Source organism: Vipera ursinii (genome assembly GCF_947247035.1).
Source record: "Vipera ursinii genome assembly, chromosome: 1".
Taxonomy (NCBI): domain Eukaryota; kingdom Metazoa; phylum Chordata; class Lepidosauria; order Squamata; family Viperidae; genus Vipera; species Vipera ursinii.
This window is the reverse complement of record NC_139512.1, coordinates 190,567,203-190,580,739: the sequence shown is the minus strand read 5'-3', so window position 1 is coordinate 190,580,739 and position 13,537 is coordinate 190,567,203. Positions and strand designations below refer to the sequence as shown.

Below are 13,537 nucleotides of genomic sequence, written 5' to 3'. Positions count from 1 at the left end.
CTGTAAAATTTCAAAAGTTGGAGAATTCCAAGATGATGAAGTTAGCCGTTATTAATACAGGCAGGGGCAAGATATTTCACAATGCAGGAACAGCAACAGAAAAGGCACTCTTCCTAGACCCTGCGTATTTGTTTCAGCTGGAACTGGGGCTTTAGTCAAGGGGGGAAGGAGGGAAAGATGAACAGTTCCAAACATCAGTCAATTTTGACACAAATCCTTCAGGCCTGTGCTAAAATGCTAAAGATGAAGAGGAATTTCAGCTTTCACAATTTCACCTTTCAATATTGTACTTTTTATTATTTTCCTCTCTAAAGATTTCAGTTGTTTTTCAGTTTCAGTTTTTTTTCCAATTGTATTGAGCAGCTTATGTTACATTAAATACTAAACACTTACTATATATGCTATACTAAACCAGTTTGGTCCAGTGGTTAAGGCACAAGGCTAGAAACCAGGAGATCATAAGTTCAAATCCCCATCTTAGCCATGAAAGCCAGCTGGGTGGCTTTGGGCCTGTCACTCTCTCTCATCCCAACCTACCTTACAGGGTAGTTGTGTGGGAAATAGGAGGAAGGCGTGGTAGATATGTTTGCTACCTTGAGTTATTTGTAAAAATCATAAAAGTGGGAAAGCAATTAATAGTTGGACAAAATTTCCAAATCCAGTCTGAATATTTGGCTGACTTCAATAATAATGTTGTTGTTGTTAGTTGCGAAGTCGTGTCCAACCCATCGCGACCCCATGGACAACGTTCCTCCAGGCCTTCCTGTCCTCTACCATCTCCTGGAGTCCATTTAGGCTCACGCCTACTGCTTCAGTGACTCCATCCAGCCACTTCATTCTCTGTCGTCCCCTTCTTCTCTTGCCCTCAACCTTTCCCAGCATTAGGCTCTTCTCCAGTGAGTCCGTCCTCCTCATTAGGTGGCCAACTTCAGGATTGGGCCTTCAAAAGAGCAGTCAGGGTTGATCTCCTCTAGGACTGACCAGTTTGATCGCCTTGCAGTCCAAGGGACTGCAATAATAATAAGATACTAAAGTGCTTTGGGAGTATAGAATTCAAACAGACATCTGCTGCTTAACACGCCAGAGTTAACAATTGTCTATGAAAAAAAAGCCTGGATAGTGAACATGGCAGTATCTGGAAACAGAAGAATAGAAGAGAAGGAATTGGAGAGGAAAACAAAATACAAAGACCTGCAAAAAGAAATAGCACGACTGTGGGAAAAGAAAGCAAAGGAAGTACTAACAATTAGGTGCCTTCGGTGGAATCCCAAAACAACTGGAGCACCACTTGAATACCATTGGCTTTGACAAGTTCACCATCAGTCAATTGCAAAAGGTACCTTTCCTTGGAATAGCTTATATTCTGCGACACCTGTAACACCATCAAACATCTATATCTGCCTATCCCAGGTCTTTGGGAAGGACTCGATAGGTGGATAAAAATGCCAAATCCAGTCTGAACAACTAGCTGACTATGCGGCAAACCATAATAAGGTGGGAAAAATTCTGAAATGATTTATCTTGGTCTGATTATTTTTATATCTCAAAAACCTGGCATTTTAACAGGGATATGTAGGCTTTCTATATCCACTGTAAGTTCTAGATATAGTAGGGAGGAAAGACTGGGCTGGTCACAGGAAACCAGACATGAAGTGTATTGTCTCACAAACGCAAGTAGAGCAGGAAACTTCTGACTCCACCCAGTTGAGATTATTGTCATCCAGTGAGTAAATCAACATTGTTCAAGCATCTTCCTTCTTTCTTTAAAGAAACATTATTTAAATGAAGCACCATTTGAACTTCTCAGTAAGTGAGCTAATTTATGTTTAAATCTAGAATGTTTTGAATGACTCTAACAGGGTAAGTGGTGAACATTTGAGAGACTAGTCCTCTTGCTGACAGAGACAGGTCTTTTCAATCTAATAGTGGACACTATTTTCAGGAAGAATTTGATTCAGGAAATGCTGGTTTTGCATTAAATGTGCTGGGTGGAAAAAAAGATTTCTTATCCCTCTAGTGGGGTGGACAGATACCTCCTGGGGGTGTAATGGGCTGTGAGAATAACTTGAGGAATAGGAAAAAGAGCTGCAACGAAGACAACAGTCAAATAAGAGGAATCCGAGTCCAAAGCACTAATTTAATTTGAGAAAATATCTCAGACTTAACCCTTCCTAGTTTTGTTGTAAATAAAGTCAGGGAGGTGGGAGGCACTTTCATACTTGCAAGATTCTGTTAATATAACCTTGTAATAAAAGCAGTTTTAGTATTCATGACTTTGGTTTCCAAGTCTGGTTTATTTGAAGGGCTGACATCAGTCTTGTAAGCCTGATAGTTGGCTTGGTTGCAACTCTTCCTCATGTTTCCCACAGCCCATTATAGGGAGAGGCAGTCCTCCCAAGTCACCTGGTCCCGTCCACGTAGGGCTTTAAAAGTGATAATTAGCATCTTGAATTGTACCTGAGAGAAAAATAGGAGCCAGTGCAGCTTGCACAACAGGAATATAATGTAGGCCAACTAGGGGTGCCCAATGCTGCAAGCACCAATCCATACTGGACCAATTATAATTTCCAGGTGGTCTTCAAGAATAGCTTGCTGCAAAACGCATTGCAGTATCTGTTATGTATGCAGGCACCTGCATAGCAACAGCCACCAGGGGGCGTTGGCCTGAACGGTTTTGGCGGGAAACCCAGTTTCGGCGGGAAACCTAGGGCCAACCCCATTGGCTGTCCGCGTACCTGGCTAGGTATTTAAGGAGGCCAGGTAACCCTCATTCCCCAGTTCACTACCCCCTTCCAATAAAGAGCTGAACTCACACACCGGCTGGCATCTCTTCCTTGCGTCGGACCCACTACACAATAGTATCCCAAATGGGAAGTAACCCATGCATGAGTGACTGTGAGCAAGGTCTTCCAGTCCAGGAAAGGACACAATTAGTTCACAAGATGAATCAGTGCAAAGCCCCCTCCCCCCCGCCATGGCTATCCCATCTTCATAGAGGAATAAATGTAAATCTAGGTAGATTCCAAACTTGTGTGCCAGCTCTATCTGAGGGAGTGCCACCCCATCCAGACTCAGACATAGCAAATCACCAGAGCCTGGAGGCCCCAAAGCCATTCTGTCTTGCCAGGGTTGAGTCAAAGTCAGTTTCTCATGATCTGGACCTTCACAGCCTCCTAATAGCCTCATCTGCCCTACCAGGGGTGTGGATGTATAATTGGTATCATCAATGTACTGATGATACCACACCCCATACTGTCAAATCACCTCACCCAACTGTTTTATGTAAATGTTAAAGAGAAGAGAGAGACCCAAGCCCTGCAGGACCTCACATTGCAAAGTCCTAAGGCTCAAATTCTCCCTCCCAATGTGGAGAAAGTAGGAAACTATAGCAAAACAGTGCCAGTACAAATCAAAATAATAAGGGCACAAGAAAGTTAAGGGGGCTCAGTAAATAATATATTCAAATATATATTTAATACAAAGTCAAACGGTTTAAACTTTACCCGTTTTCCACTACTTGTGGAAAAAAAACTCACTGCACTGGAACTTTAAATATTTTGCTTCAGTGGAATCTTCCAATCCTTTCTTTTTCAGTAGGAATTAAATCCTGATCATGTGGATTACTTTCAGTTATATTTTATTTTTATTTATTTATTTTATTTAATTAGTTTTATATACCGCCCTATTCCCGAAGGACTCAGGGCGATTTACAGGGCAAAGTTTAAAAACAATATAAAAGTTAAAATAGAAATAGAATTAAAATAAATTAAATTATTACTAGCCCAACAAATTAAAACAAAGTTTAAAACTTAAAACCCCTCAGTCCAGGCCAGATAGATCAAAGAGCCAAGTTTTCAGGTCCCGACGAAACGAACGAAGGTCGGGGGCGGTCCGGAGTTCCACAGGTAAGTCATTCCATAGGGCAGGTGCGCCCACAGAGAACGCCCTCCCTCTGGGGATCACCCGCCGGCACTCCCTGACCGCCGGCACCCTAAGGAGGCCCTCCCTATGGGAGCACACAGGACGATGGGAAGTTGATGCTGGCAGCAGGTGCTCCCTAAGATAATCCGGGCCCATATTTTTCCTTTCTATTTGTATCAATTCTTTATTTTTTTCTCCTACCATTCATTCTTATTGCATTTTTTCTCGTGCATCTCAGTCTGAAGTAATTTTTTCACTACTTCATTAGCGCTAAGGTTGAACAAGAAATAAAAAACACCTTACAACTTTATGCAATAAAAACTTTTCACAATCAAAAATAAATTTTCTTTTCTTTTTTTAATGAAAAAGGTGAACTTACTTAGTTTTGCATAATTCTTGCAGTCTAGGTTTTATTTTTGACTCTGATCTCTCATTTTTTTCTGTTCCATATGTATTTTAGGATATTATTTGTTCTTTACAGCAGCCATTGTAGAAAATGCTAACTTTGTTGGTTTATCCACGCAGAGCAGAAGTGAGCTCTGACAGTGAGCCAACTTTGGGCATCCATGTGGAGCCAGAACCCTCCCAGATCATGCTCCAGGCTTTCTTCTCTGCTTAATTGGACAAACACACATCTGACTAGCCTGGACGCTGTCTACTACAAAAGCATGGGCTGGGCAAAGCTTGTGTTTGGAAAAAGTAGTTTAAAATTGGATCAATTTAATAGCTAAGTGCTGATGATGATGACACAAAGGCAACACCATGAAGACATGGCCTAAACAAAAACTATTACAGGGAAGTTCATGACACCATTCAGACACTAGAGGATAAAACCACTATCTGGAAAAAGCAGGAACATTTTTCTTTATGGAAATTTTGGCTTGCTGAAACCACCAAAGCTTCTGCAAACAATTCTCACTTCTCTAGGCTTATTTTTTTTCCTCCAGGATTTTCTGGCAATATTGAGGGGTGGACAGAGAGCTCTTACACCATGGGATAATAATTTTTATTTGGTTAAGAAGCTTGCCCAGAAAAAGTTGATCACTGATAAATTGTTGGTCTTTAGAAATTGTTCCAGGGTGCTTCTTGTTTTGATTATCTCAGCCCAATGATGTCAGTGGGTGGAAAATAGAAAAAGAAGAATAATTATTCAGAAGTTAAGTGAACACAGCTTGATTGACTTATTTTTTGAGAAATCAGCTTTTGACCAAATTAGCACATGCCTGATCTACTATATATCTCCTCACAAGCATGTTTATCACACCTGGATATCAGCAACATAGGCAGATTCAATAGTTTTGTTCTTTTTCTAGCAGATGGATATTTTAACTTGTTTAGGATTGTGAAGGATGCATTAAATAAAGTATGTCTGTCACTTTTACATCCAGAATGTAAAAAAACCCTTACATTTAACTTGAAGCTTTACACTTAACTGCACTATTTTACACATATACAGATTTTTTTTGGGGGGGAAGAGGGGGGTACCCTCACCATTTTGAGATATGCCAATAGCTTCATATTTATGCTGCTGATGGAACTGTCTCCTGGGAAGGCTGATTTAGCATTACAACCGTTGCACAGGCTATAATAATAACAAGGGGAAAACACAGTTTTTATTGATTACTACTACAATTTTTGGCCTCTCCTAGCCACATAGCAACTGTACGCATTTCCTGAATCTGGTGTAAAATCTTTGTTGTAATTACAATCCAAGTAATTAACTAAAGTTATTTAACTTAGTAAACTAAAGTTATTTGATCTCTGCAGGTAGTCTTCAATTTACAAACAGTTACTTAGCAACAGTTCAAAATTACAATGGACATTGAAAAGCTGCTTAAAATGGAATTTCAAAATTACAGTGGCTGCACCATCCTCACACAGTTACATGATCACATTTTAGGCCCTCACAATTGGCTCACCTTAATGGCTGTTTACCACATCCCACGGTCACATCACCATGATTTTTGTCATTTTGTTATTTTTGTCAATATGTTTATTTCCAGTTTTTGATAAAAAGCACTCATTAAGTAAAATGGATTTGCTCAACAACCTCATTGTTTCTTAAAGACTGCTGCAATTGCTTAATGAGCACCCAAAACATCTTGTAAAATTGGGTCTGGTCTCATGGTGACTCATATAATGACCACAACAACTTATGACTGTAGGGCTCAGTTACAATAATAAATTGAGGTTTACTTGTATTCTTTCTTTTACTTTACTGTATTTACGGTAATTTCTTTTTTCCGTATCCTTTTCATTCCTTTGAGAACCTTTAATTGAGATGTTACAGTTTTTGGTATGGAGATGTATTGATTCTCATCTAAGAGTATCCTTTTCTTAGCCCAAGCCACAGCAAGTGGCAAAAAAATTAAGCAAAGATAATATTTGGATGAGAGACCAACAGATAGTGCCAGATCTATGAATGTTAGAAATTTTAAAAGGTGCTGGAAAAAGCAATGGCAAGTGACAAATGACAATAATAATAATGACCAATTAACCTAACATCAGTTGTGGGAAGATACTGGAAAAGATAATAAAAAAACAGATCTGCGAACAGCTAGATACAAAGTTATAATTAGAAGCCAGCACAGATCATGCCAAACAAATCTTATTTCATTCTTTGACAAAGTGACTAAATTAATAGACCAGCAAAATGCTGTTGGCATAGTATACTTAGACTTCAGTAAGAGATTCGACAAAGTACACCATGACCTACTTCTTGGTAAGTTGGAAAAAAAGTGGGATAGAACAACATCACCAGAAGAATTTGTAACTGGCTGACACACCATACTAAATGAGTATCCATTAATGGAACTACATCTACATGGAAGGAAGGAAGCAGTGGGGTACCACAAGTTTCTGCCTTAGACCCGGTACTCTTCAATATCTTCATCAATGACTTAGATGAGGGAATAGAAGGGGAACTCATCAAATTTGCAGATGACACTAAGCTGGCAGGAGTAGCCAACAACACAGAAGACAAGCGCAGGATCCAAAGGGATCTTGACAGACTTGAACAATGGGCCCTGTCCGATAAAATGAAGTTTAATATGGAGAAAAGCAAAGTTTTACATTTAGGCAAGAAAAACCAAATATATAAGTACAGATTAGGTGAAACCTGGCTCAAAACAGTCACTGTGAAAGAGACCTTGGAGTCCTAGTTGACGATCACTTAAATGTGAGGCATCAGTGTGCAGCAGCAGCCAAAAAAGTTAATACAATCCTTGGTTGTATAAACAGAGACATCAAATCAAAATCACATGAAGTATTAATATCACTTTATAAAACCTCAGTAAGACCATGCCTGGAATACTGCATCCAGTTTTGGTCAAAACACACACACACAAAAAGATGTTGATATTTTGGAAAAAGTACAGAGAAGAGCAACTAAGATGATTAAAGGCCTGAATATTAAAACATGAAGAACGATTTGGCTAGTCTAGAGAAAAGAATGATTAAGGGTGACATGGTAGCAGTATTCCAGTATTTGAGGGGCTGCCACAAAGAAGAGGGAGTCAACTTATTTTCCAAAGCACCAGAAGGCAAGACAAGAAACAAAGGATGGAAACTAATCAAGGAGAGAAGTAACCTAGAACTAAGGCAACATTTCCTAACAGTGGGAACAATTAACCAGTGGAACAGTTTGCTTTCAGAAGTTGTGGGTGCTCCATCACTAGAGGTTTTCAAGTAGAGAAAGGACAGCCACTTGTCTGAAATGGTATAATGTCTCCTCCTTGAGCAGGGGGCTGGACTAGAAGACCTCTAAGATCCCTTCCAGATTCTCCAATCCTATCCTATCCTATCCTATCCTTCAGTACCATCATCAAGAAAGCAGCATAGACATATACCAAGTCAGTTTGAGAATCTATCTTAATCTGGATTGTTCTGTTCATCTTTATTAGTTAATTTGAACTTGCTCAACAATTGGTATCACTTTTAATTTAAAAAGTATTGTTTCCAGCTGCATGTTATACTTTGTAAGCTTTCTGCCAATCCTTTTTCGGCTACTCTCGGTATAGACAAGAAATTCTAATGCAGAAACTGGAGATGGGTTTTCCTTGCCCATTTGATACTTCTGGGTTATTAATAATATTTTATTCAATGATATTTTTTTGCAGATGGCTAAGAACTAACAAGATATGTTCAAGACTATGTTGGCTCAGTTTCCTACAACCATAAATGGTAAATAGTTTCTTTAAAGTATTTATTTTTCCAATACTGAATAAGGCTCTTCCATTCTGCTATGTAATACTTTTTAAGAATCTTATGTACTGATAAATTGACTGGTCAGTATTGGGCTTTTCATTTAAAATCATTGTTCTTTTGGTCATTTTGTTATTTACACATCAACATGTACCACTTTGCTCTTGGTTTTTATATTTAAAAATTAATCATTCATAATAGTACCATTGTGTGCATACATATCTATATATCTATATCTATGCTGATAATCCAGTAAGTATGAAAGATCAAATATGCAGATATGCTCATGAAAAACATACAGGCATTGCAAAATACATATGTTTATTTGTTTAATATTATTTCAAGAAAAAATAAATAAATGATACAAATATACATTTACAGGAATGCAGTAAATATACTGTATAAGTATATTTATAAATAGACAGTATAAGTAAATAGACAGTATAAGCAATAGAATACAAGTGGATAGCCAATCAATTGAAGTTAACTAGCAGATTGAAGATATCATGTGGCTAACATATTCTAATGTTAATAACTTAGATATTTCATATACAATTTCTGGTCAAGAAAAAAGGTCTCTATTGAAATGTAAAAATATTTGGTCACACAATTTAAATAAGAGAAAAGAAAAAACTGTAAATAGTAAACAATACATTAAGAGATTAATATATCTGTATATGCATACAAACCTCTCAGCACACCATCAAAACAGTAAAAACTCCGGAAGTCAGGAACCTTCCCTCCCACCAGGCAGACTGGGAACATCCTCTGAAGGGGCAGCCAAGCTCTCACTTCAGGTATCAGTTCCCTCTGCAGGAAGCCAAGTGTGACTTAACCTTCTTTCCTAGCTGTTCCTGACTACACTGAGGAATAGTCTCAGATATTACCCATACACTGACAGACATTCACCAGTTGTGGGTGTAGTCCTCCTGTCATCCCCATGGCTTCCCCAGGGGCCAGTGTGCATTAAATACACTCCGTGCCCTCAAAAGAGACCCAACAAAGGAAGAACTTTTGATTGGTTTTAAGCTGGCAAACAGTGAGTTCTCCATATCGATGCTAAGCAGGTTGCAATCCAGGGAATAGAGGAACAAAGGTCCAGAGAAGGCCTCACCTTCTTTTCTGGCGATTTTTGCTGCAACTCCACTTTTTTTTTCCTGCTTCAGTCAGGAAACCCATGTCAGCCAGCTTTAGATACAGCCTCCTTTAATGTTAAAAACGTTAATAATATAAGGTTGCATTCTTGCAATTTGTAAAATGGGGTTATATTTTATGACAGTGAATTAAAATATTTCAAATAATGTTTTAGGAAATTGTATGCTCCATCCTAAATGTTCTAAATTTTTCAGAAAAATGTGGATGTCTAGAGAAACATTGGTTTTACCCCATTTCTCCTGTCCTTCCATTTCCAAAATCTATAATAGTCATATATTTCTGAATCTGAATTTATCAAATTGGTGTTTTAATATTGCATTATAATTGGATTCTATGCAAATTAGACTGCCATTAGCAGAATAGCAGTGGTAATTTGCTGAGTGTAAGGAACGAAGGGCATGGGAGAAATAAACATCTCTGCTTTCTAAAAATCTGGAATTTGGGCAGATTTCCTAAGGGGGAGTTTGTAAAAATGTGTGAAAAAGCAGTCTGAAATACTAAAAATAATAACAACATAATAAAATGAAAAATGTGAAGGAAGAATGGATGATTCCCAAGAAAGAATGTCATTCCTGTCAAATTGGTAAAGCAAGATGGGTCATAAAAGTTTTAGGTTTACTATTGTTACTTAGGCAACAAAGGTTAGTTTCCCCAATTGAACATAATCTTTAAAAAGTGTTACTTTGTATTTTTCAGGAGGCCCAAATATGTGGGCCATCACTTCTGAAGAAAGAAAGAAATATGATAAGCAGTTTAACAGCCTTAAGCCAGTTGGGGGTTATATTACAGGTTAGTGTGATCTTCTGCAGTGGGTGGTTTTATGTTATATGATTTGAAGATTTAGTTCATTGAATTATGATCTGGTTAAAATATTTCTTGAAAAATTATTGTAACTGTCAATATCACAAAAATTGATAATGCTATAAGCCACATATAAAATTCTATTTGACTTAACTTTTTGGAAGTAATGAACACGTGTTTGTGTTTATCTAATGATTTTATCACAGTTTATTAGACAACAATATGTGACATAATATTTTTTGAATTATGGGGTACTGTTAGCTGTCCTAATATACAAGATCATAGATCTGCTTCCAGGAGGCATCACAGCAGGTAGCTCCACCACACCAATTTTGCTTGATTTCAGAAAAACTGAAGATGGATTTGATTATTATTTGGATAGGAAGCCACCAGGAAATCCCAGGGCTGTAGATGGACTAGAAAATTAGAGGGAGGGGCCTCTGAGAAGGAATCAGTGGAAAACCACTGCCATAGTGTTTCAAAGAAAACCTCATGGACATCTGTGATGACACCAATAGTCAAACCTGGCTCAAGGAAGCCTTTAACTTGAGTTGCTTCTGGTTTATGGGAGGTTTGCCCCAAATGGATTTGGTGTTTCCGATTTTCATTTTTTGCTGTTAGTTCAGTTCTTCCATCATTTTTCAAAGAGAGAGAAGAATAAAGTTAGAAAGTGGAGTCAAGTATCAGAGCAACCACACACTCTCCTGGAATGGGAGGAAGTGTATATGACCCTTCTAATTTATACAGATTCTGTCTCTGGATAAGGGAACAGACATCTACAAATGCTGAAGAGAAATGCCATTGAATAGCAGTCATGATCCCTTTTATCCATGGTCTCCCTCTGGTTGGGTATGATTCTTCAAACTAATCTGACATCTTTTCTAAAAGGCTCAAGTTTATTTTTGTTCAAAGGCTTTGGAGCTCCTACCCAGTCCAGTATACTTCCCATTTTAGCCTTTTTGCCTTCTGTTCTCTCTCTCTCTCTCTCTCTCTCTCTCTCTCTCTCTCTCTCTCTCTCTCTCTCTCTCTCTCTCTCTCTCTCTCTCTCTCTCTCTCTCTCTCACACACACACACACACACACACACACACACACACAGTCTGATGAGAAAATTAAGGTTATGAATTGGCTTTTCAGTAATAACATTGTAATTGTTCAGTCCAGGCAGATTTTATATCCTATCCCGTAACTAAATGCATTAGAATCTTAACAGAATTATTTTAAAAATGTGTGTCTTTTAGAACAAAATTGCCAGTTGAGAGTGTGGAAAGGCATTATTATGTCCTTTTCTGTCCCCTGTCTTTTCTTCCTACAGGTGATCAAGCACGAATGTTTTTTTTACAGTCAGGTTTGTCAAGTCTGGTTTTGGCTGAAATATGGTGAGCATCTCACTATGTGAATTAATTATATTAAGAGATTGCAAGGTTACTATAGAAACATGCTGTAACAATGATGGCATGAGATGAGCCTCCTTACTTGTTGAATAATGTTATGACCAAGAGCTTGCAGTTGTATGAATTTTTTTATAGATGCCTATTGTTTCTGTATATGGGAATTTCTATTTCAAAACTATTGATGCTCTCTCGAAAACTGACTCCCTTTCCTCATTAAAAACTATACAGCCTCTTGCTTTACTAAATTGCTGAGCGATGCAGTTGTAAATCACAACATCACATGACTGCATTGTTTAGCAATGGCAATCCTGGCACTCCTTGTTGCCATTGTTAACTGAAAAGATGCATATTGGCCCCATTCCTACTCAGCTTTTATAGCAATTCCATGGTGGGTCATTTCCTCAACACAAACTTGAACTTCCTATACACGATGGAAGACACATCTGTTTTATTCTATGCAGACACTGCAGCAATACTCAAGAACATCTACTAGTTTTAAAAGAAACTAAGAGCACTAGCACAGTATCGAAAAGAAGACCAGCTAGGGCTTAACTATCAGAAACCAAAATCATGGCATTTGCCAAAAGCCTGCAGTGCCACTGCCAAGGAATGCTGCTGTGCAGGGTGGACAAAAGGACAAAGGTGGGAGTGAAAATAGGCAGGTGAGGGAAGTTCAAATGCTCCTGAGGTTATAAGTTTGAACAAACTGCCAACCACCTGAATTTTGATCACATGACCACGTTAGTATCATTTGTTCAGCACCACTGTAACTTTGCAGGGTCACAGAATGAATAGTCATAACTCAAGGACCACCTTGAAATGAAGAGAATAATTTATTTGACCAAGTGTGAATAGACACACAGGAAATTTATCTCCAGTGCATAAACTCTCAGTGTACATGCAAAACAACAAAGTAATAATCATAACAGTGATACCATAAGACAAGGTAGTAGAAAAGATGAGAAGGATAATAATAATAATACTAAAGCCATATTACAAGGGTAAATATCCTAAGACAGTACTGTGGGAATTAGGTGTTCAGCAGAATGATACACGAGGGAAAAAACTATCTCTGTGTCTGGTTGTTTTGGCATGCAATGCCCTGTAGCAGTGTCACAAGGGGAGGAATTGAAACAGTTTATGTCCAGGATGTGAGGGATCTGTAGATATTTTCTCAGCTTTCCTTCTGCCCCATGCAATATACAGATCCTCAATGGACTGGCATTATCTTAAAAATGGCACATTTACATCTAAATCTAATTTTCTAATGTAAAACAGTCCTATTAAAAGGCTGAACTCTTAAAAGGGATCTTTATTGGTACCATTTCTGAAAATAATTTGAGAATCTGATTAGAGAATCCATCCTTTAAAAAGGATTTTCTTTTAAAAAGTTTAGTAACAAAAGAGCACATTTGAATTGGGTGCTCATGGGGATTGGTTGGTATTTTATCAGCTTGATAAGTTTTCTTCCAAGCATACTTTGTAAAGAAAGAGTTTAGATGTTATGAATGTGGATGTAATTTTATATCCTTTTCGTAATAGTTATAAATAGCACTTGGTGACCTACAGCCAAATATAGCCCTTGGATTCATGGTTTTCAGTGTGCTGAATTCTCACCCTTGCCCATTGGCTGCTTTACATGCCAGGATTACTAAAGAACGTGCTTGTGAGACTTGTTTGGAGATAAGGGATCAGCAACAGTTATTGCTAGAAATAGTGGAGAAAACTTCATGCTGTGTTAGGTGTGAGTAATTAACAAAGTAATAACCACAGTCATTAACCATTGAACATATGTACATACACTCAGTTTGTATGCATTTTGTTTGTTTTAAAGGGCTCTTAGTGACCTCAATAAAGATGGGAAAATGGATCAGCTGGAGTTCTCCATAGCTATGAAACTCATCAAACTGAAACTGCAAGGCCAGTCCTTGCCTATGGTGCTTCCTCCAGTCATGAAACAGTCTCCAGCATTTTCTCCCTTGATTTCTGCTCGTTTTGGTAATCATACAAATATCTAGAGATTGACCCCTTCTCTATTACGAGTGATAATGATGGAGGATTCTC

At 38.1% G+C, this 13,537-nt stretch overlaps 1 protein-coding gene across 2 annotated transcripts in view; it reads left to right on the top strand.

Annotated features, from left to right (window-relative positions):
• ITSN2 (intersectin 2) overlaps window positions 1-13,537 on the top strand; it is a 73,819-nt gene that overhangs the window by 5,761 nt on the left and 54,521 nt on the right. For both annotated transcript variants that reach the window (XM_083351815.1, XM_083351814.1), the window contains exons 2-5: window positions 8,040-8,103; window positions 9,976-10,068; window positions 11,395-11,458; window positions 13,308-13,471. In XM_083351815.1, coding sequence (XP_083207941.1) covers window positions 8,061-8,103; window positions 9,976-10,068; window positions 11,395-11,458; window positions 13,308-13,471 — 364 coding nt within the window. In that variant the 5' untranslated portion in view covers window positions 8,040-8,060. The remainder of the gene's footprint in view (window positions 1-8,039; window positions 8,104-9,975; window positions 10,069-11,394; window positions 11,459-13,307; window positions 13,472-13,537) is intronic.